Source organism: Mirounga leonina, unplaced genomic scaffold (assembly GCF_011800145.1).
Source record: "Mirounga leonina isolate KUSES-001 unplaced genomic scaffold, KU_Mleo_1.0 Mir_94, whole genome shotgun sequence".
In the NCBI taxonomy this organism is placed as follows: Eukaryota; Metazoa; Chordata; class Mammalia; order Carnivora; family Phocidae; genus Mirounga; species Mirounga leonina.
In genome coordinates, this window is record NW_023270855.1 from 58,744,785 (window position 1) to 58,766,258 (window position 21,474).

Here is a 21,474-nt window from a genome sequence, read left to right on the forward strand (position 1 = left end):
GGGGGAAAACACACGGGACGGGGTGGGGAGCAGACTTGGGACGGGGTGGGGGATGCAGCAGAGGAGCAGACACACACTCCAGGTCAGCCTGGAGAACGGACTTTATTACTCTGAGGAGAAAGGGCCCTTTGCGGGGGTGCAGGGAGGGCGTGCCCACTTCCTGGGACCCCTGGCTTCCCCTCTAAAGGGACTGGGGCATGATTCCAGGTTGCAAGGTGGGTGTGGGGAGGACTCCCTGCACCCCCCTGCATGTAGGGACTGTCCAGTCCTGGTCCCAGACCCGTGTTCTGCCCAGAAGCAGGTGGCGACGACCCCCAGCTGTGTAGGTGGAGGAGGGGCAGGTAAGGTGTGCGGGGGGGGGGGGCGCGCTCAGGCCACCGGCTTGACCTTGGCGATGAAGAGAGCAGCGGCCTTCTCCAGGAACTCCTCCCGGGTCATTGGGGAGCTGGGCCGCCGAGCCACCAGGGCGCGGTCCATGGCCAGTGCCAGGCTGTCGGGGCCCAGGCGTGAGCCAGCCTCCAGGTAGCGGGCGGGCACAGCACCTCCATCGCTGGCCTGCAGGGCCCCCTCCAGGGTGTCCAGCACGGCCTGGCCCACGCGTCGGTCCGCCACAGCCAGGGCGGGGTCCTCCAGCAGCTGGTAGAGGGCGCTGGCCCGCGCCACGAACTCCAGCAGCACGAAGCAGGTGAGCATGCCGGCGCGGAAGACGTCCAGCGGCACAGCCTCGTGGTCCCGGCACTGGATCTTGTGCAGCAGGGGCGCCACGACCTCCTCGGGGGCTTCCCCGTCCCGGCAGATGCGTTTGAGCAGCTCACTGTAGGTGCGCCCATCCAGCCCTGGCTTCTTCTTGCGCCCACTGGCGCTCAGGCACTCGTAGGCCACGCTGACGTTGTTGTTGAAGGCCGTCCTGTAGGAGGACGGGAGTGTTGGGCCAGCTGGGCAGAGCCCCGCACAGCCCACGGCCCCCTTGCCCGCCTGCCAGCCCCAGGGCCTTTGCACAGGCGGTGTCCTTTGCCTGGAGTGCCCTTCCCCCAGGTCTCCCCATGGCTCCTCCAGCTCCTCCCAGTCTTTGCTCAAGTGTCACCTTTTCAGTGCCCCCCCCGCCGCCTCCTCTCTTTTTCTTCACGGCAGTTACCACCATCTTAGTGTAAGATGTCCTCAGGATGAAGTTTCATGTCCTTCGGAACGTCAGCCCAGGAGCACACATCAGGGAGTTTATGCACAGCCCCCAGTGCCTAGAACATGGCCTGCACACGGCAGGTGCTCTATGAACATCTGCTGAGTTGGCTAGTGGGCATTGCCCCGCGGGGCTCTCCCACTGCCCCCCAACCATGCCACTCACACTACGGGGTGGTCACTCCTGGCATTTAATGTGCATTAACTTGTGTCACACTGGCCTGAGTCAGCAAACTACGCCCATGGGTCATATCCGGCCCACCGCCTAGTTTATAAATAAAGTTTTACTGGCACATGGTCTCATCCAACCACTGACATGCTGCTTGGGGTTGCTTTCCTGCTGCAAAGGCAGAGCTGAGTGGTTGCAACACGGATTGACCCACAAAACTGAAAATACGACCTGTTCTTATATGGGAAAGTCTGCCTTCCTTGCTATCTGCTTTGAGGCGGGCATGATTCTTTGCCCCAGAAGAGCCCGAGGCTCTCCTACGTGGCCTGGCTGTGCTGTGAGCTTCACGAGCAGATTTGGGGAGCATGGTGGTTAAGAGGGCTGCAGGGTGAGCCTGGGGGGCTGGTTAGCCTGGCCTGTAGCCCAGCACTAGCACGGCTGGTGGCCCTTTGGCATTTCCACCATGACCAACAGGTAGTGAGGCTCGTTGGGGGCTCACGGTTGGGCCAAGGATCCCAGGGAGGAGGGGGTGAGCCAACCCTTTCTGGGAGCTCGGCTCCATGGTGAGGGAAGGCACGTGTGGCTCCATTCACCTCCCGTGGGACCTGGGCACACTGTCTCACCTTTCCGTGGGCCAGCAAGCGGTTGAGCCCAGTACACACCGGCTAGCACACTGTGGATGCCCAGTACAGGCCGGCCGCTCTGGCCAGCGCCGCTGCCCCATGCGGGGCTTACGATGCATGTGCTGACCCAGCGAGCTCTGTGCATCAGAGGAGGAAACCGTGGCCCAGAGGTACAAGAACAGCAGCCTGCGGGGGTCTCCCTCCCAGCTGGGACTCAGTTCTCAGTCCGTCCGGCTATAAACCCCTTTTCCTTCTCATTCGTTGGGCCCTTGCGACGTGCTGGGACTGGTGGTCAGTGAGACCAGTGCTGGGAAGCTCCTCGGGCGCTCCCTCCCGCTATCTCCCCCGTCACCTAATGCATTAGCTGGCTGATGCCTCAAACCAACTCTCTGCAGGAACTCTGAACGTTAATTCCCTTCACCAGGAAGGGGGGAGGTCCGCTGTGAACACACGTGCTAGTCACTAGTGCTCTGCCAACTAGCCATCCTGCGTAACAAATCACCCAAACCCAGCAGCCTGAGATGGCAGCAGATGTTGATGGACCACCGAGGCAGTGGCTCAGGGTCTGCCTGCCCTCTGAAGGCGCACACGCCTGGGCCTCGGTCCCCAGCCCACGGCGTCTCCAGAGCCCTCCCCACACGATGGCCGTGCACCAGGATGGGACACAGAGGCCGCTGCCCGCCACGCCGCCATACCCGATGGGGGTGCAGGCCGGCCCCATCTGATGTGGGAGGTGAGGACTGGCGGGCCTCCTGAAGGCTGGCCACCCCTCTGAAGTGAGGATGAACCACAGGACTTTGTTCCGCCAAGAGATGGGCATGGAAGCCACACGTGGTCCACTTCCGAGGCAAGTTGTGAGAGCTACAGTGAGTCCCTGGGGTCCACTCCCCGTTGCCATGCTTGGGTAAACTCCCAGTGCATGTGTGAGGGCAGTCCCCTGGGCCTCCGCCTCGTGCTGCGGGAAGCAATCCTTTGTGTTGGGGCCACCGAGGTCTCAGAGCTGTTCCTGCCACGTGACACAGCTTGTCCTGATACAAACATGGTCCACGATTCATCCAACTCTGGGCCACGATGCCTCTTCAGCAGCCTGGTCTGCCCTCCAGGTGAGTAAATTCCCTCCTCTCTAGAGGCTGGGGCCTGGCGGGCAAGACCCCCGTGCCGTTTGGTTCCCATGTTCACCGAGTGCCTTCTGGGAGCACAGCTCTGTCCCTGGACCCCACCTGGACCTACGCTCGGGTTCTGGTCACTGGAGAGTGAGGGTCCCCATCCCTGCCTCTCAGGGTTCTCATGAGCCAAGTACTTAAAACAGGGCCTGGCACGTGGAGGGGTCCCTCCTGCACTCAGCGTAGGCTGTGACCAGGGCGGGACTCTGGGCTGCCCACACACTGTTTGCCTTACACTCCTGGCCTCATGAGGCAGGAAGGCACGCAGAGGGGTAATCACAGCCCTACGAGATCGGAGCTGATGGGAAAGACGCTGAGGAAGGTGACACCCAACCTCTAGGCTGCTGGCCGCGGGTCTGCAGCTCCCCGGGGACCCCCACAGTTCCCGGCGGCCACCAGGGAGCACCTGCTCTGTCTGCGGGATCGCCGGGCTCTGGGACTTGGCTTCCCCATTTGTGACATGGGGACTGGGGCTCCACTGAGGGCCCCACCGTATCAGCTCCCACCCAGAGCACTAGAGTGAGCATTTGCTTAGATAATACCTACGTGAGAGTGTGTCGACTATTTCTGGAGTGAGACACGGAAACGTTTCACTTTAGCCCAGGGGTTCTCCATGGGGGTGACTCCTGGTGCGATCTGGGGGCACTTTTGGGTGTTATCACTTGGGGGGAGGGGGGGCCAAGAAGGCTGCTCAACACCCCACAGTGCTCGGGAGGGCCTGGCCCAGACTGAGCTGAGGAACCCGGACTTGGGGGTGCCCTTTCGAAGGTTTTCCCAGGTCAGGGGGGCCTGCAGGAAGGGCACCCTGGCTGTTACTACTAGCCTCGTGGTGGCTCAGAGGCCTTGGGGGTGAGGGGGCCACACTGTCCAGATTGGACTCTGTACCCGCCCCTTAGTGACCATGCAGCCCTCAGCAAGTCTCACAAACATGGTTTTTATGCCCTTGGGGCCCTGAGGCTGGCAGGGGGGTGGTCGATTGCACCTGCGGCCACCACCTCCAGTCCCTCCCGGAGACCATCACTTGCGATCTGCACAAAACAGAGGAAAAGGAATTTTGGATGACTTCTCCCCAAGTCTTTCATGCTGACGAGGCCCTCAAGAACAGCTCCCAGGTGGCCCAGTCAGGCCCTCCTCGTCAGACGGGGCACCTGCTTTGCACACTGGCACTTGCCTGGCCTGGCTTCTGCTTTTGGCCCCTCAGGCTAGGTTCAGGGGCTCCTGATGGGGACCCTGTCTTCTGAGTTAGCCACTGGCTCCGTCTCTGGGGAGAGCAGGTGCGCCCGCCACTCCCCTATTCACTCCGCCCTCTGTGCCCCTCCAGCTCCGAAGTGCCTCCAACCCACGGCTCCAACACCCCTGCAGTGCAGTGAGCCGAGTCCCCCCAAAATGCATGTCTATCTGGAACCTCTGAGGGTGACCTTATTTGGAAATAGGGTCTTTGCAGATGTAATTTGTTCAGGATCTGGAGATGAGATGAGGTAACCCTAAATCCAAGGGTCCTTAGAACAGAAAGAAAAAGACAGAGAGACACAGAGGAGGACACAGGCAGGCACTGGAGCGATGCGGCCACATGCCGAGGGACACCTGGAGACCCCAGGAGCTGGGAGAGGCAGGAGGGACCCTCCCCTGGAGCCCCCGGAGGGAGGGCAGCCTTGTGACAGCTTGATCTCAGACTTTCAGCCTCCAGAACTGTGAGAGAATAAATTTCTCCCTCCCCACCTTTTTAAAGATTTTTAAGTAATTTCTACACACAACGTGGGGCTTGAACTTAAAACCCTGAGATCAAGAGTCGCACCCTCTACCGACCCAGTCAGCCAGGTGCCCCACATTTCTGTTGTTTTAAGCCACCAAGCTCGTGGTAATTTGTTACAGCCGCCACAGGACAGGAATACAGCTCTCCTGGCCCTAAATCCAACAGGCACTTGTCGGCCCTCGTCTATGGGCCACTGGATACGGGACTGCCACCAGCCCACCACAGGGTGCCTCTGCGTGGATTAGGAAGAAACTGCAAAAAGCCTTCATAGACATATCCTCATTTGTGACTATCTATAGGTGAGTGGCTTGTGCAGTGCTTGGCCTGAACAACCGTACATGGTTGCCCAGCCACTGACGACTTTTCCCCTTTGGAAGATGTTCCAGGATGCCATTCTCTTCTAGTTCCCTCCTTCATGTCTGGTTGGCCTGATCGTGCTTTTTTTGTGGGTTCTCTGAGGCTGGGGCTCCTCAGGGTTGGGTCCCAGGCTTTTCTCAGTTCTCCTGAGGCCTTCACAACCCCTCCTGGTGGACAACCTCCTGTCCCACTGGCAGAGCCACCTGTCCACCCTCCAGCTGCAAGGTTCTCCCAGCTGCCCGACTTAAGAGTCCCCAAGCAACCCTGGACACTTCCCCCATATCAGTGACCTCCCATCTCAGTGGGCAGCCCCATGGACGACCTAGGACTGTCTCTGCATACTTCTTTCCCACCCTTGCCCCTGCAAACCCAGCAGCTTGACCTTCAGGGCACATGGATGCTCTGCTCAGATTCCCACCCTCCACACCCCTTCCCATACCTGAGACCCCTCCCCAGCTTCCCAGTGCTGTCCTTACGGCCTGTACTCTGACTCTCTTGGGAGGGCTGCCGAAAGGTGGGCAGGTGCTGGAAGCACAGCGGGGAATCGCCTGGTGAACAGGCTGGAATGTTCCCTTGCTTGGTTTCCTCTCCCGTCCTGGGTTCTCCTGGGAGCACTCCCTTATAACATTACCCACGCATGAATACTTGCCTCAGGTTCTGCTTCTAGGGACCCCTCCCCACCAGCCAAGGCCCAGCCCACCCACATCCAGTCATGACCTCACCTGGTTGATGTTGCATGTCAGAAAGCTCCTCAATCCATGTCATGTGGACCATTCATTCAATACATATTCCTCAATCACCTTTCGTGGGCTCAGAACTGTTGGGCGGGCACGTGTAGGGGGGCAGGCTCCATCCCCCCCCACCCCCCCACCGTGCTTCAGCCACAGAAAGGCCGAGGAGCCTGTGGGTCCCACACGGCAGCTTTATGGCCTCCAGGCCAGTGCACCTGCCCGCCTCGTGCCTGCAGCCCCTTTTCCTGTGCGGGAAGCAGGCCTCCTTCTGGACACCCCTCCTGCCCGCTGGGCGCTGCCTCCGGGGGTACGGGCCTCGGGTGACTGAGTTGCTCTCAGCCCTGTAAATATCCACTTTCTGGCTCAATGGATGGGATCGCAGCGCCGCCACTAACAAGGCATTTAAAGAAAAACCTAGTTTGGAAGGACCTGGCTCGGAGGACTAGCTCTGTGACTTTGGGTCCTCTCTGGGCTCCGCGATTCTTAAAAGTGGGGAGGGCTGCAAGGGGAAACTGAGCACCTGCAGAAAGGCATCACAAAAGACCAGCCCCCGCGCTCTGCGCCCAGCCCGCGCCAGGAGGCGTGCGCACTACCGCGCCCGGCATGCCCGCGGGCAGCACGCCGGGGCCCCAGGTCCGCAGCGGCCCGGCCCCGCCCCGCCCCGCCCGGCCCGGCCCCGCACCTCTGCGAGTGGTGAGCCAGGCGGAGGTGCCACAGCGCGCGGCCCAGGCGCTGCTGCTGCAGCAGGAGCTGGCCTGGGGGCTCCCCGGCGCCGCCGTTCGCAGGCGAGCGCAAGCCCATGTTCTCGAAGTAGTGCGCCAGGAAGGCGATCGGCTCCTCGGGCCGCGCCTCCAGCAGCTTCAGCAGGGCCGCGCGCAGCATCTCCGTCACGCCGACCTGCCGCAGGAAGTCCTCCTCGCGCTCGGCCGTTGCTGCTGCTCGGGACACCGCCGGCCGCCCGCTGTCGACAAAACCGGCCGCCGGAGCCACGGCCGGCCGCCGCCTCTCCACTGCCGCCATCTTCGTTGCGGGCAACGGGACCGGAAGCGCCGCCGTGTTCCACAGCGCGCTGGCGCCTGGGGCGCCATCTTGGTTAAGGGCAGAGGGCGCCCGCGTTCCGCGGGACACTCTGACAAATAACGAGGCCAGGCTACCCCCGCCCCCGGCTCTCATCGGCTTTCTTCTCCGGTTCCTCTTTGCGAGTGCTGGTTAGCTTTCCGAGCTTAGGCCCGGAACGTGCATTTTGCCAGACTCCAGAATGGCTCTCTAGGAAGGGCATGGTGTTCGGCCTGAAGCCGGATTGTGGTGGGCGAGTCCTTCACGAGCATGGTCCCCTAGCAACCAGTCGCCTTGGTTACCGGGGCAGCCAGGCGGAGCATGCGCAGGGATGGTTCCGACTCCGGGACTGAGCGCCGACCCTGCCCCGCTTTCTGATTGTCCTGAGCCTTTGTGCTCAGTCTGGCCTTCAGCCCGGTGCGGTCTCCGTCTGGGTTTATGGATCACCCCGTGGGGAGGGGTCTCCTTTCCCCCGCCAGCCACCCGCCAGGCTGAGTTAGGGGGTCTGCTCTGGGTTCTCATGGCTCGCCGGACGAGTGGACCACCTGAGGTCCCCAGTTCCCCGCCCCATGCTGTTACCTTTCCTCACCACCAGAGGGATCTTTCTCACCACAGCCTCTGCAGCTCTGACCTCTCCCATAGCTCCCCAGTGCCCGCAGCGGAATCCCCAGCTTTCATCTGCTGATCTGACTCCCAGACTCCTCCTCGCCTCTCCCCCACCCGACCGACTTAGCTCCCAAGCCACCCCAAGAGAGAGAAGATTTCCTTTAACAAGCCACTTCTGTGTCTTGTCCACACTGTGCACCCCCTCAACTTTCCCCACTTCTTTTGAGGACTTCTAGTTATTCCTTAGGTGTCCCCCCATCCGGGGAAAGGTACAAGCTGTGTTCTCCCCACCGCAGGCAGAACCCACGCTCCCTGTTGCTCCCTTTCCCCAGACCTGGCCAAGTAGGGGTTGGGGGTCCTGTCCATCCTCATCTCTTGAGGGAGTCTCCCAGTGCAGAGGGTAGCTGGAGCTGTGTGGAAGATTCCAGCATCCTTGTAACCCCACAGAAACCACTGAGGTCAGACCAGATGCTCTTTATTCTCCAGCTCTGGACCATTGCTGGGGGGGGGGGGGGGTTCCTCAGGGGCTCCACTGAGGGGAAACTCAGATGCTGGCCATCAGGGTAAGGGGCTAATGGTCAGCTCTCAACCATGTAGGTCCAGAACCCTGCAGTTGTCCTCTGGTTGCAACTGTGTGGAAGGAAAGGCAGGCCAGTCCCCCTCAATCCGTCCAGGTGGGGCAGGGGGCCCAGAGGAGCCGGTGGGCTTGGTTGTCACTGGGTGGGCCTGCAGCGTTTCCACAGGCGATAGGTGAGGAACACCAAGAAGAGCAGCCCCAGCACCAAGCTGCCCGTCCACAGGGCTGGGGGTGTTGTCTGGGAGCCTGGAGAAGGAAGCGTCGAGAGTCCTGAGCACCTCTTTGCAGGTGTGGGGGAGAAGCTCACAAGAATCTGCTAGGGGCTTCCACATTTACTGAGTTCCCTGAGATTTTGCAAAGGACTTCATGGTTTAGAGTGTCTTTTGAAGTGTATAAAAACTGCTGAAATATCCAAAGGACTTCTGGAGTGGATCTTTTGAAAGGCACATAGGACCTTATGGTTGGAAGTGAGTTGGCTGCCCACCACGCCTGTTTGAAATATGGCTCATCCGAATGCAACATGCTGTTAGTGTAATTACACACATTTTGAAGACTTAGTTTAAAAAAAGAAAAGAATGTAAAATGTCTCATTTATATTTCTAAATGTGGCTACTGGAAAATTTGAAACTACCTAAGTGGCCCTATTCTATTTCTATCCTACAGGCTGTTGTGGGTTGTACAGGTTAGAGTTTACGGAGTACTGTGAATCTAGAGTTTCTGAAATTTGCAGTCCTCACAGTGCCAAGTAACTGGAATCTTCCACCGTTAGGGAAGCCCACTGGACAACTGGGGAGACTGAAGCTGGGCAGGCCCATCCCTTGTCTGAGGTCTTGATGCCAGGCTTCCCTCCCTCTGAGGTTCCCCCGGACCCCTCCCTAGCCCCCAGAACTCACAGATTTCCGGGACCAGGTACAGGCTGGCCATCTGTCCCCCTGGGTCCAGGCGACACCGAAACCAGCCTTCAGGGCTGCAGCTGGCCCAGGGCACGCTCAGCCAAGCCTGGGCCCCAGCCTCCCACCTTTGGTAGGCTTCCAGACCCCCGGGGGCCTGGGTCCAGCCCACTGCCACACCGGGGTCACAGACAGCCTCACAAAATAGCTCCAGACCCCCTGCTGCTGGTGACTGGCGGATCTCAGGGTGGCAGGGCCTGGTGGAGCTGTTCCCTGGTGGGGGTCCTGGACTCTCGGAGCTGTGGGTGGAGCTCAGCTCTGGGGTGGCCTCGGCAGAGGTCGTGACAGGGGGCTCCGGGGAGGTCAGCCTGTGCAGGACTGGAAAACAAGGTGATGGTTTTTCTCCTGCCCCAGGCTCCCTCTTCTGCCCGTCTCTCCGTTTAGACCATGGGGTAGGACCAGAACCGCTGAAGCCCCATCCTGGGCCACTTGGGCAAATCAAAGGGTATCCCAGTGGGTAGGAGCGGGGTCAGGGTCTGTCTTGGTCCCCTCCCCACTCTGGGTGAGCTTCTGAATGTCTGCGTCTCAGTTTCCTCAACTGTATAGGGGGTGAGAGCCACATCCTGGGGGTTGCCATGGAGAGTGATCAGAGTGCAGGGTTGGTGAGACCTGGATTTTATAAATTACAGGACTGGGAGGTGGAGAGGGGAAGGTGCTCCCTGGCAAAGGGAAGGGGTGCTCCATTCCTTGTGGTACAGATGGGGAGACTGAGGATCCAGGAGGGGATTTGTCCATCCTACCATGAAATGTCTTTCAAATCCAGTGGCCTCTCTGGCCTCCCATCGCACCCTACCTGCCCCCCTTCCAGTCCCCTGGGAGCTCCCTCGCTCCATCCCCACCCCTGATGACCCCATGTGCATTAACATGAATTTCAGGGTGCCCTGCTGGAGAAGAAATTTGTGCTTCTTTAGTGAGAGGTTGCTGGGGGCTTCATGATGTGGACAGTGCCTGTCCCACATTAGACATGTTTGTTAAATTAATAATGTCTGACACGAACTGAGCACCTACTGTGTCCTCAGCCCCAAGTTAAATGTTTTCATTTGTTCATTCAGCAAGTAGTTATTGTGCACCTGCTATGTGCTGGGCACTGTGGTTTCATCCATCCATCCATCCATCCATCCATCCATCCATCCATCCAGAATGTATGTGTTGAATACCTACTCTGTGCTGGGCACTGTTTTAGCCACTGGGGACATAGCCACGAACAAGACATATTTCTTTCTCAGTGAAGCCAACAGTAGGGGATACAGACAATGGGAAAAATGAGCAGAAAATGCAGGATGCCATATATTGATAAAAGGTGTCAAAAAACATACAATAGGAGAAAGGGCTTGTGTGTGTGTGTGTGCATATGTGTGTGTGTATATATCTATGTGTACGAGGTAGTAAGGATACTTTGACCCTTTAGACAGGTCAGGAGAAGGCTCACGGGAAGGTGAGTGAGGGAGCAATGGAGAGAGCTGGGGGAAGAGCATTCCCAGTGGAGGTGGAGCATATGTAAAGGTCCTGGGGCAGGACCATGCCTGGCCTGTTGGAGGAGCAGCTGGGAGGCTCATGTGGCCGGAGCAGAGTGATGGGGGGAGACGGAGGAGGTGAGGGCAGGTGGTTCATGGCCCTGTGGACATGGGAGGATTTGGGTTTGTACCCGGAGGGAGGTAGGAACCTTGAAGGACTGTGGGCAAAGCAGGACAGGATCTTAGAGGTCCAGCATAGGGTAGGTGCTCAGTTAACCTGTTGAATGGCTGAATAAACTTATGAGGAGTATCACACTGGAGGCATGTGGGATTCCCCTGCTGTGGCTGCTGGCTGCTGTGGGTATTGTGACGGATTCAGACTGGGACACCGGGGGCGGGGGGGGGGGGAGGGGCGGAGCCAGGATTCCAGAAGAGCCCCTGGGCACCACCCATCAAGGCTCATAGGAGCTGGGTGGGGGGACTTCACCTACTTCCTGGGGCACTGAGTGCAGGCTGGCCAGAACCCCGAAGACTCACCTGGAATGGCCCGCTGGTAGCTCAGCTTCAGGCCAGGTAGTTTCATGGTTGCCCGGCAGCGGAGGGTGAGTGGGGTGGGGATCTCCAGCGGGGGCAGCAGCCAGCGCTCTGTTACCCGAAGCAGCTGGTCCTCGCCCTGCTGGGGCTCCTCCTCCACATCCCGGCCCAGGGCCTGCACCCCCTCCAGTTCCTGGTCCCCCAGGAGCAGGGACAAGGAGAGGGCCTCAGGGCTGGCAGGTGTGATGTTATGGGCGGTGCAGGCCACTTCTCGGTCCTGCTTGGCCACCAGGGCTACTGGGGAGACAGTCAGCTGGTCTGGGAATGCTGTGGACAGAGGGTGTGAGCTGGGTGGGCCGAGCCCATACGGTCAGTACTGGGCCCTGAGGAGGGGGCTTGGGGTGGGGCCAAGGGGTGAGTGGGGACTGCTGGTGCGTGGGGTCAGGGGAAGACCCAGCGGCCACAGCTTGTGTGTCTAGAATGTCAAGTACTGGAGACAGGTCCAGAGCAGAAAGAGTGGGGGTCAGGTAGGGGGAGGAGGGATGATGAAGGGAAGAAATGGATTGCAGAGCGACATAGGTGGAGCTGATACAGCCTTTGAGCTGGGGGGCAGGGTGGGCAATCTGGGAAGGCTCCCAGGAACAGGTGGTATTGGTAGGGAGGTAAGGCAGGGTTGCTGGGTGGCCAGAAGGTGCACAGGCGGCGGGGAGGGGTGGGAGCTCACCGAACACCAGGAGCTGCACGGTCCGCTGGAAGGTGAGGGTCCCGCAGGAGCCCACGCACACGCGGGTGCCGGCCGCGGACAGGGACGCATTGCGCACGGAGAGGACACTGCTGCCCGCGTCCGACCGCACGGCGCCCAGGCTGGTGTCCAGGCCCCGCCACTGCACCGAGGGGGTCCTGTGGTCAGCGCAGGCCAGCCGGCAGGTGAGCTGCTGAGACCCGCCCAAGGACACTGCCACCACGGAGTCTGGGGGCTCCACCTCCAAGGGCCCACCTGCGGGCAGACGGCGCTCTCAGCCCCGCCCCCCGCCCCCAGCCGCGGGTCCCCGCCCCAGACCCCCCAGCCTGAGCTTCCCCCCCCACTGCCCTTCGCCCGGCCTCCTCCAAGACCCCCCACCGTACGGTCCTCCGCACCTTCCCCGAGCCACCGCACCGCCCTGCTGCGAGCCTTCCCTCGGTCCCATCCCTCCCCTCTCTTCTAAACTCACTGCCCTAACGGAGCCCCCTCCCTTGCTCACCCTGGCCTCGTTGGAGGAGCCCCAGGAAGAAGGGAAACAGGAGGGCGAGACTCTGCTCCATGCTCGGTGTCGGCTCTGTCCTCCGCCCGCCCGGGACGCGCCTTAAATAGCGGTGCCCCCGGCTCTTTTCCGCCGCCCCGTCCTCCAGCTGCTCCCCGGGGCTTTCCCGAGGGGGTTTCCCGCCCTGACCCCCGACCCTGGAGGCGACAGAGAGGCAGGAGCTGGGGGCCAGGGTTGGCGGGGACCCAGCAGCCAAGGTCAGAACAGACGGGGCGGGAAGGTGTGAGCGGACTCCACTTTGAGGGATGGGAAGATTGGAAGATGGAGGCCACAGAGGGGTGGCGGTCCAAGTCCACCGTATGGAAATCGGAACCAGGCCCGGGGTTGGCGCCACCCCGAGCCGCCCCGACGGCCGTGCGATCTCAGCCTCCACTGCCTGGAGCGGCTGAGCCGGGGCGACGGAGAGCAGCCTTCTTCCAGCGCGGAAGTGCGGAGCTGGGGGGGCGGGGCAGGTTCTCCTTGGGTGGGGCCTCCTGCGGGTGAGGGTCTCTGGGGTGGGGGGGTCACCTGGAGGTGGGGGGCTTTCGGGGGGGAGGGTCCTCTGGGGGTGGGGTCTCCTGCGGGTGAGCGTCTCTGGGGTGGTAGTCCCCTGGGGGTGGGGGGCTCCTGGGAGTGGAACTTCCTGGAAGAAGAGTCCTTCATGGGTGAGGATCTTGTGGGGGTGATGGGGGTCTCCTAGGGGTCACATTCTCTTCGATGTGAGGGTCTCCTGGGACTGATGGAGCTGAGACACTTCACCTACCTCTGAGCTTGTCTCTCCTCAGTAAAACAGCTAGGGCTGTGGGACACTGGGAACTCAGGGTAGGGGGCTGCCTCCCTGCCCTGTTCCACACAGGAATTGAGGTCTACAGGGGAAGACCAGGAAGGGACTCTGGCCCGGCTGCCCACTCACAGCTGTCATCAGTGAGTCCTGAGAAATCCATCCACCCTTTTCTCCTTGCCCCTCAGCCTGGCCTCATTTCTCTGTCCTTCATGGCCATGTACCACCCAGCACCCAGAGTGGTTTTAGAAACACCTTTCTGAGCATGCTGACACCCCAAGGCTGCCTGTGGCACAAAGGAGAGAAGCCTCGCAGGATCAGGAAGCCTCAGGGCCTCGGCAAGGCTGTGCACTCACTCACCCTGTCCAGTCTCTGCCCAAATGTTGCCTCCTCAGAGTCTTCCCCAACCAGCTTCACTCCTCCCCACCTCAATTTTACTCTCCCCCGCTGCGTTTTCCTTGTAGCCCTTGATGACGTCATGTAGCTAAAACCTCATTTCCCATTTACTGGAGGTAGATCTTGTCTGTTGGGCAGTGCCACCCACGACCCCAGACCCCATGCACAGCAGGCATGCAGGAAGAAAAGAACGGAGGGTCCTGGTGTGCTTCCGGTTGACCTCAGTGTGTGGCTGGTGCCTCGCTTGCCCTGGCTTGGGAAGAAAAGGAGGGGCAGCCGGGCAATGAAGGGTCGAACCTCACTAGCTCTGCATCTGGGCCTCCTTCGTGTCTTAATTGCCAGAGGCAGAAGCCGAGGGGCGAGAGGAGGGGCTGGGAAACTGAGGCCTCGGTGAGGCAAGGGTCCACCTGTGTGAACTTGGGAGTCCTGTTTTCCTTGGTCCCATCCCCCCTGTAGCCTTGTGCCGGGAAGGGTGGCACAGGAAGGTGGACTCCTAGGTGAGGCCCTCCCCAGGCCGGAGGTGTGGGCCTTTCTCGGGAAGCTGGGCTCTTAACCCGGGCAGGGGGCAGTGGGCCTGGTGAATGGGCCTCTTCCCAGCCCCTGACCCTGCTTCCTGCCTCCCTCCCAGCCAAGGCCCCTTGGAGGGCGGGACCTAGCTCTCCGGGCCCTGCCTCCCGCATCCATCACCAGTCCTCCATGGTGCTCATTCCAGGCTCCAAATGCTCTACCCCTGTGGATGGCAGACCTCCACGCTCAAAGACACACACAACTCTAAGAGAACAGAAGGAGGACCTGGTGATATGGGTGCCCAGAGGAAAGGGGGCAGGTGGGCTGATCAGACCCAGAGGGTTCTGGGCAGAGGTAAGGAAAAGCTGGAACCTAGGGTGGGGAGGGGCAACAGAGTGACAGAGGGAGGGAGGATGGCAGAAGAGGGAGGGGGCAGGGGCCTAAAGAGAGGGGCCCAAGACCAGCACTAGCAGGGACTGAACCACATGTCCTGCCTGCATCTGGGACATCTGGTCTTGTGCTTGGGAGACTGAGCCCATGGAGCCAGCCGCCTCCGTGGGGACTGAGGTCATCCCTCTACCTCCCCCTGCCCCCGCAACCTGAGCTTCCTGCTGTGCTTGCCTGCAGATCCCCTCCCCTTCCCGGCATTGTCCCCACCCAGGAGGAAGTCCTCAGTGGCCTGGGCAGGAAACCTCCTTCCCATGGGGGTCCCAGCCCCCCCAAGACCTGTCATCCTGGCCTCAACCTTCCATGACAGCAGCAGCGCTTTGAAGGGGACCTGGCCTCCTCAGAGGGTATCCAGGAGGGGCCAGCTTGCCCCAGCCCCCCAGAGATGCCCATCTCTCCAGGGACACCCTTCTTACCTGGGCTGGGCCAGCTCCACTCATTGGTACCACCGGCCAGTTGGGGGCTCACAGCTCTTTCTTTGGGGTGGGCTGGGGCCACAAGAGCAGTGTCTTTCATGCTGGAGGACCCCCTACCTAGGACATGCCCCCCTCCCCCCGCCCCACAGTCACTCCCTGCTTCTGTGGGTCTCAGGGATGGGGGAGGGGGGAAGGAAAGGGAAGTTGTGAATGATTATTTATTTATTTATTTATTTATTTATTTATTATTTTTTGTGAATGATCTTTTAATAAATACCCATAGAAGGCTCTAGAAGGCTAGAGAAATTGCCCTGAAGTTGCCTGGCTGAGCTAGACCAAGGGGGCTTGGCAGGAGGGATGACACCCAGGGCACCAAGGTTGGGGGCCAGAGCCCCAAGTAAATAACACCAAATGCCCATGAAGACAACTTCTCTCTGGGGCGCCTGGATGGCTCAGTGGGTTAAGCATCTGCCTTTGGCTCAGGTCATGATCCCAGGGTTCTGGGGTCGAGTTCTGCATCTAGTCCTGCATTGGGCTCCCTGCTCAGCGGGGAGTCTGCTTCTCCCTCTCCCTTCCCCCCCCCCCCGTGTACTCTCTCTCTCTCCCATATAAATAAATAACATCTTTAAAAAAAAAGACAACTTCTCTTTCTCTGGGAAGCTGAACCCCACACTGGTGGTGGCCAGGGCTGTCAGAGCCTGGCGTCTGCACACTGCCTGACCCCTTGAGGCCGGTCTGAGGGCCTGAGATTTAAGTTGTCATGAGCATCAAGGGGTCAGAGGCTTTGAGCTGTGACATCTGGGTTCAGACAGACTGGATGGAGGCCCTTGGGGGTGGAGTAGGGTCAGGGTGGCCCTCAAAGGCCCCATAGCTGGGCCCAGCATCCCTGGGGACTGCGGATCGTCCCCTACCAGGAGTGGAGGGTTCATGCTGGGGTAACCCTAAATGAGCTGAACAGGCAAGGGTGAGGGCCTTGAGGATCCTCAGGCCCCTCACCTGCCCCAAGGAGCAAGAAGGCACATCTTGGTGAGAGCTGATTTTGGGGTGCTGGCTCTACCGTCCTGAGGCTGGGGCTCCCAGAAGTATAACCCCTGATCTCAGGTCCTGTTGCTAACTCAGGCTATGCTGCCCTCCAGCAGCAGCTCCTTGCTGATGGGGCCCCCACCCAAAGGGCTATGGGACAGCTTGGGGACCCCCACCAAGCTTCTTGTGGGCTCTGGGCTGCAGGGCCAGGTGATTGTGCTGGGGGGGGGTCAAAAGGGTGACCAGGGGCTGGAGGAGAATGGGGCAGGTGCCAAAGAGAAAGAGTGGCCCAGGATGAAGGTCCAGTGAGAAGAGAGGCCAATGTGGTGTTCCTGTCCCTGGAGACAGGCAGGGGGACAGGTGGGACACAGGTGGGTGGAGGGTGGGACCTTGTCTGAAGGGTTTGCCATGTTGGTCCTGGCAGCATTGTCCGGGGCCCCAGGCCACCATTTTGCTCAGTTCCACGTGGAACAGGTAGAAGACGAAGCTGTAGAGGGTGGGGCCCTTGCACAGGCCGAGGATGCTGGTGATTATGTTCTGCCCCACACCTGGGGATGGGACTGCAGGCGGGTCACCACCCCCCCAGACACCTGCAGGGCAGAGGGCAGAACACACCCAAACTGATCCTAGGAGGTGTGGGCAGACCAGGGTGGAGTTCAGGGGTGAGGTCATCATCTATCAGTCTAACCAGAGACTGACACGTTCATGCATCATCCACCCACCTGCCTGTCCATCTGTCTTTCCACTTATTGACCATTCGTCCACCTACCCATCCATCCATTCATCTGCCCATCGTCTGGCCATCTACCTGTCCACATGTCCATCATCCATCGCCCATCCACCCATCCAGCCACTCTTCTGTCCTCCGCTGACTGAGGACCCTCCCCATTCTGCCACCCCAAGCTGACCATGCCCTGTAGCCTTCATGGAGTGGGGGCCAGCGGTATCTGAGGAGGTAGTCACTGCTATGACCCCACAGAGATGCAGACCCAGTGTTGATGAATCTTTGGGTTTTCTATGAGGAGGTAGACCATCTCCCAAAGCAGATGTGTGGTGATAAATTCAGATAGTTCAGAAGGATTTGTCCACGGTCACCAGGTCCAGGGCTGGATCTGCTCTCCAGTGTCCAACCATGTGCTAGAGCGGCCCGGCTGCCCAACCCCTGGAGAGCTGGGCTGGGGAAGTGTCAAGGCTGGGTCACACGACGGAGGCTAGGGCAGAGCTGCCAGTCATGTGTGCCTACTGGTCACCTGAAATGTAACTTTTAATTAACATTTCAACTTAAAAGCAGATACTTGACTCATTTACTGGAAAACCTTAAATTGACTTTGTAACAACTTGGGTTTGTGAATCTACTTTTATTTAATTTTTAATTTTTAAATTTTATGGATTTTTAAAGATTTTATTTATTTATTTGAGAAAGAGCGCGTGAGCGTGAGAGCCTGGGGTGAGGGGGGGAGGAGCTGAGGGATGGGGAGGGGGAAAGAATCTCAAGCAGACCCCCTGCCAAGTACGGAGCCTGGTGTGGGGCCTGATCCCAGAACCCCAAGATCCCGACCTGAGCTGAAGCAGATGTTTAATGGACTAAGCCACCCAGGCATCCTGATTTTTATTTTTAAGTAACCTCTCCACCCAGTGTGGGGCTGGAACTCACAACCCCAAGAACCAGAGTCGCACTCTCCACCCACTGAGCCAGTCAGGAGCCCCTATTTATGCCACATTTTTCCCTGTTTTTTCAACATGGTTGCTGGAGAATTTAAGTGACCTGTGTGCTCTAGTGAGCAGGGGGCTTTGACCTCAGGCTGGGTTTGTGGCCTGTCCTGAGCACCGAATGGAAATGTCCTTTCCTGAGGTGAGGAGCTCCCCTCTGCTCCACCTAACCCCAGGCTGAGATGTGGGAACCCCTGGTGTTTCAATGGGTTAGGACAGTGGTTCTCACCCAGGCAGTCCTGCCCTGAGGGGACACTGGGTGATGTCTGGGAGACACACGTGGTTGTCAGAGCTGGGGTGCTCCTGGCCTGGAGTGGATGGGTGCCCCTGCTGCTCAACACCCCAACACCGCCCAGGGAACAACTCAGCCCCAATACCAGCGGTTGGGAAACACTGGGTGGGTAAGCCTGGGGGAGGCATAGGGGCTAGGCTGGGGGTCCCATAGGCCGGACTGTGGAGGGAGGAGGCGCTGAGGCTGGGGGTCACAGTCAGCGCTCAGACCAGACCCCCTCAGGGAAGCTCTCTGCCCAAGGAGCTTCTTTCAGGAGCAGGGTCTGCACCTGCTCTGTGAGTGAGGTCCCGGAGCTTGGGCAGCATGGGAGTCTAGGAGCCAGGTCTGGGTGATGAGGTGGGGCCAAGATCAGAGCGTGGTTAAGTTGGAGCTGGGGGTGGTTCTGTAGGGAGGTGGGGAACTGAGGTTGCAGGGCTGTGCCTGGGTGGACCACGCTGGGCTTGGGGGTCCTGGGGAGGGAATGGCGTTAGGTTTCAGCGTCCAAGGCTGAGACTGGGAGTCCCAGCCGGTCCAGATGGGCTGTGCGTGCCCAGTAGGGTTAGAGTTGGGGGTGGGGTCCCGGATCGGGCTGGCGCCGAGCGCTCTCGCCGCCACCGAGCGCACTCTCGGTGCCCATCTTCCTAGCCAGCAGGGCGCTGCGCTTCAGCCGCGTCTTCTTGCCGGTCGCGGGGCCCCGGCCGTGCAGCGCGTTCGCATCCTGCAGCCCTGCGCGCACTGGCGCCCCGGCCCGGCTCAGCTCCTCCCGCGGGGCTGCAGACGCTCCCGCGGCGGCCACAAGTCCCGGTGGCCCCCGCGCTCGCCCCGCGCCGCCGCACTACAACTCCCGGCATGCCGCGGGCCCCGGGGCGGGGTTTCCTCCGAGGTCGCGCGGGTCGCCGCGCCTCCCGGGCCCTGAGCCGCAGAGCCGCAGAGCCGCAGAGCCGCAGAGCCGCAGAGCCGCATGTGGAGGCCGGCGTCCACCCGACCAGGACGCCGTGCTGGGCCCCCGACCCCGCGGGGCGGGCACCGTCCGGAGCCGGGAGGCCCCGCGGTCGGATGTGTGGGTCGTGCGGCCCTGGGACCGGCCTCGGGGAGGCGGCGAGGGCGGCCCTGCGTGCCAGAGCCCAGAGGGCAGCAGGCGCGCAGGAAATCCGTGCGGAATGACCGGAGTCAGAGGCCGCGGTGTTTCTGCTCCCTTCCCCGCGACCGCGGGGGCTGCGAGGGGGCCGGATTGCCCGGCCTAGGGTCGGGGTGCTAGGGAGCTCGAGGGATGTATCTAAAGGTGGAGGGTGTTTCTGGGGTCTGGCGAAACGGTGCTAGGGACCAGGGTCATGCCGAGGGGTGGTTCGTCATGGGACCTGATGTCAAAGTTGGAGAGCGGTTGCTAGGGATGAGGGTCACTCGATTCAGCAAGTATTTATCGAGGGCCTGCTGGATGCCGGGGTGACTGGGCAGACCCCTGCCCCTAGGAGCTTACATTCTAATGGAGGCAGGAGGAACCAGAGGCCACAAGCACTAAGTGTAATAAACAGGCAGCTGTGTGTTGATAAATGTTGATTCCTGGCTTCAGCCGCGTAAAAAGCCTAACTCTGTAGTGCATGCTGATTCCTGTGGTGTAATCATTGCCATCATGGCTGATTTCAAGCTACCAACATGACCTCAATCAGCTCACAAAACTCCGGCCCACCGCCGTGCAGTGGGTAAAGGGTATACTCAGTTTGCCGGTGATAAATGCTGTGAGCGAAAGAAAAAGTAAAATGGAAGAGGGTCTGGTAGTGTGGAGATGGGGCACGTTGTAGGATTAAATTGAGCACTCAGAGGAAGATTAGATGGAGAGGCCTGAGCAACGACTTGGAGGAACTGAAGAGAGTTAGCAAGCATCGATGTGGGAAAGGGCATACCAGGGAGAGGGTACAGTGAGTCCAAAGGCCCTGAGCCTGGAGCTGCCTGGTGTGTTCTAGGAAAGCAAAGAGGCCAGGGGGGCTGCTCCAGAGGGATGGATGAAGCTAGAGGGAGAGAAAGGACCTGGTTGGGTAGGACTCTGTAGGCTTCAGGAAAGCCGGCCGATACATCTATCCAGCCCTCCGGTCTTCTGAGTACAAGCCTTCCTTCCTCTGAACCTCAGTGTTTGCATCTGCAAAATGGGGACTTGGCAGACATGCAGCCAGGTACCCAGCAGAACACAAGAGCTGAGCCTACCCCTGCTCTGTCCCACATGGAAAGCGGCCACTTTCCCGGATGGAGACAGGAGGGGAGCCTGGCAGGTTCACTGAGTTCTTGTCTTGGGGAGAACAAGTCTTCTTTGTTAGAGTCCCGTCGGAACAAAGGGGCGGGCAGCCACAGAGGCGCATGAGTCAGGGGGCTGGCCTCGGGACAAAGGACAGTTGCAGATGCCCCGGGGGAGTGGGTGGGAAGTGACAGATTGTGGCAGATGGGAGGTCAGAGCTGCATCTGACACTGGAAGGGGCGGCCTATGAACACCTGCTCGGCTGCCACCCCCTTTCCAGCAACAGAAGACAGCAGGTCACTCAATAAACCAGCCTTCTGGGGTGCCTGGCTGGCTTAGTCGGTGAAGTGTCTGCCTTCTGCTCAGGTTATGATCTCAGGGTCCTGGGATTGGACCCCACGTCGATCTGCTTCTTCCTCTCCCTCTGCCCCTCCCTCCTGCTTGTGCTCTCTCTCTCTTTCTCAAATAAATAAATAAAATCTAGGGCGCCTGGGTGGCTCAGTTGGTTAAGCGACTGCCTTCGGCTCAGGTCATGATCCTGGAGTCCCAGGATCAAGTCCCACGTTGGGCTCCCTGCTCAGCAGGGAGTCTGCTTCTCCCTCTGACCCTCCTCCCTCTCATACTCTCTCTCTCATTCTCTCTTGCAAATAAATAAAATCTTAAAAAATTTTTTAAAAAAATCTAAAAAAACCCCAACAAACAACCCCCCCCCCCAGCGTTCTGGGGGCACATCCTCACTTTCAGCCTCCAGATGATTTTAGAAAGGGATGGTAGGAACTCGGACCGACAGCAGCAGTAATGTCGACGAGGGTCCCCTTCACCCACGTGTCAGTAGGAGTTCGTTGTGTGCTGGCTCTGTACTCCAAGACACGACAGGGGCAGAGCCCCGGCCTCTTCCTGTGCATGTTCCTGTGCGGTGTCTGCCCGGGCACGTTACGTGCAGGGGTGCGGCTGTGCAGGGGTGCGTCCGGGACAGGCAATAAACAACTAAAGGAATCAACAGGCCCCTCATCTGGGTTCAGCCTCAGACCTGTTCTTCAGGAGATTCAGGTCAAAGCCTTGTAGCCATTCTTGACTCCTTTTCTCTTATACCTGACGTCACCTCTCCTCTGCCCAGAGCCCTTCAGGGTGCCCACCCCCCTCAGGGTAAAAGCCCCCTCACCCTGCCCTCATCCCCTCCCTACCCTTAACTCCTCTTTCTCTCCCCCCACTTACACTGCTCCAACCACAAGGGCCTCCTCACTGTTCAACACATAAGCCCAGTGCT

General features: G+C 59.8%; 2 protein-coding genes across 2 annotated transcripts; both read right to left on the reverse strand.

Annotated features, from left to right (window-relative positions):
* Nucleotides 1-93: 93 nt before the first annotated feature.
* Nucleotides 94-7,019, reverse strand: TPGS1 (tubulin polyglutamylase complex subunit 1). The gene is made up of 2 exons (XM_034997042.1): nucleotides 6,655-7,019; nucleotides 94-907 (listed from the first exon to the last, which is right to left on the reverse strand). The coding sequence occupies exons 1-2, from the start codon at nucleotides 6,990-6,992 to the stop codon at nucleotides 370-372; spliced, it is 876 nt and encodes a 291-aa protein (XP_034852933.1). The 5' UTR covers nucleotides 6,993-7,019; the 3' UTR covers nucleotides 94-369.
* A 1,137-nt stretch (nucleotides 7,020-8,156) lies between these two features.
* On the reverse strand, nucleotides 8,157-12,468 carry MADCAM1 (mucosal vascular addressin cell adhesion molecule 1). The gene is made up of 5 exons (XM_034996785.1): nucleotides 12,391-12,468; nucleotides 11,874-12,146; nucleotides 11,153-11,476; nucleotides 9,105-9,479; nucleotides 8,157-8,457 (listed from the first exon to the last, which is right to left on the reverse strand). The coding sequence occupies exons 1-5, from the start codon at nucleotides 12,449-12,451 to the stop codon at nucleotides 8,348-8,350; spliced, it is 1,143 nt and encodes a 380-aa protein (XP_034852676.1). The 5' UTR covers nucleotides 12,452-12,468; the 3' UTR covers nucleotides 8,157-8,347.
* Between the last annotated feature and the right edge of the window lie 9,006 nt (nucleotides 12,469-21,474).

Excerpts from the sequence above, each read along its gene's own strand:
- TPGS1 (XM_034997042.1), bottom strand. The coding sequence starts at position 6,992 with ATGGCGGCAGTGGAGAGGCGGCGGCCGGCCGTGGCTCCGGCGGCCGGT. Across the intron at positions 908-6,654 it reads CTGGCTCACCACTCGCAGAG|GACGGCCTTCAACAACAACG; the intron begins GTGCGGGGCCGG and ends GTCCTCCTACAG.
- MADCAM1 (XM_034996785.1), bottom strand. The coding sequence starts at position 12,451 with ATGGAGCAGAGTCTCGCCCTCCTGTTTCCCTTCTTCCTGGGGCTCCTC. Across the intron at positions 12,147-12,390 it reads GCTCCTCCAACGAGGCCAGG|GTGGGCCCTTGGAGGTGGAG; the intron begins GTGAGCAAGGGA and ends GTCTGCCCGCAG. Across the intron at positions 9,480-11,152 it reads CTACCAGCGGGCCATTCCAG|TCCTGCACAGGCTGACCTCC; the intron begins GTGAGTCTTCGG and ends CTTGTTTTCCAG.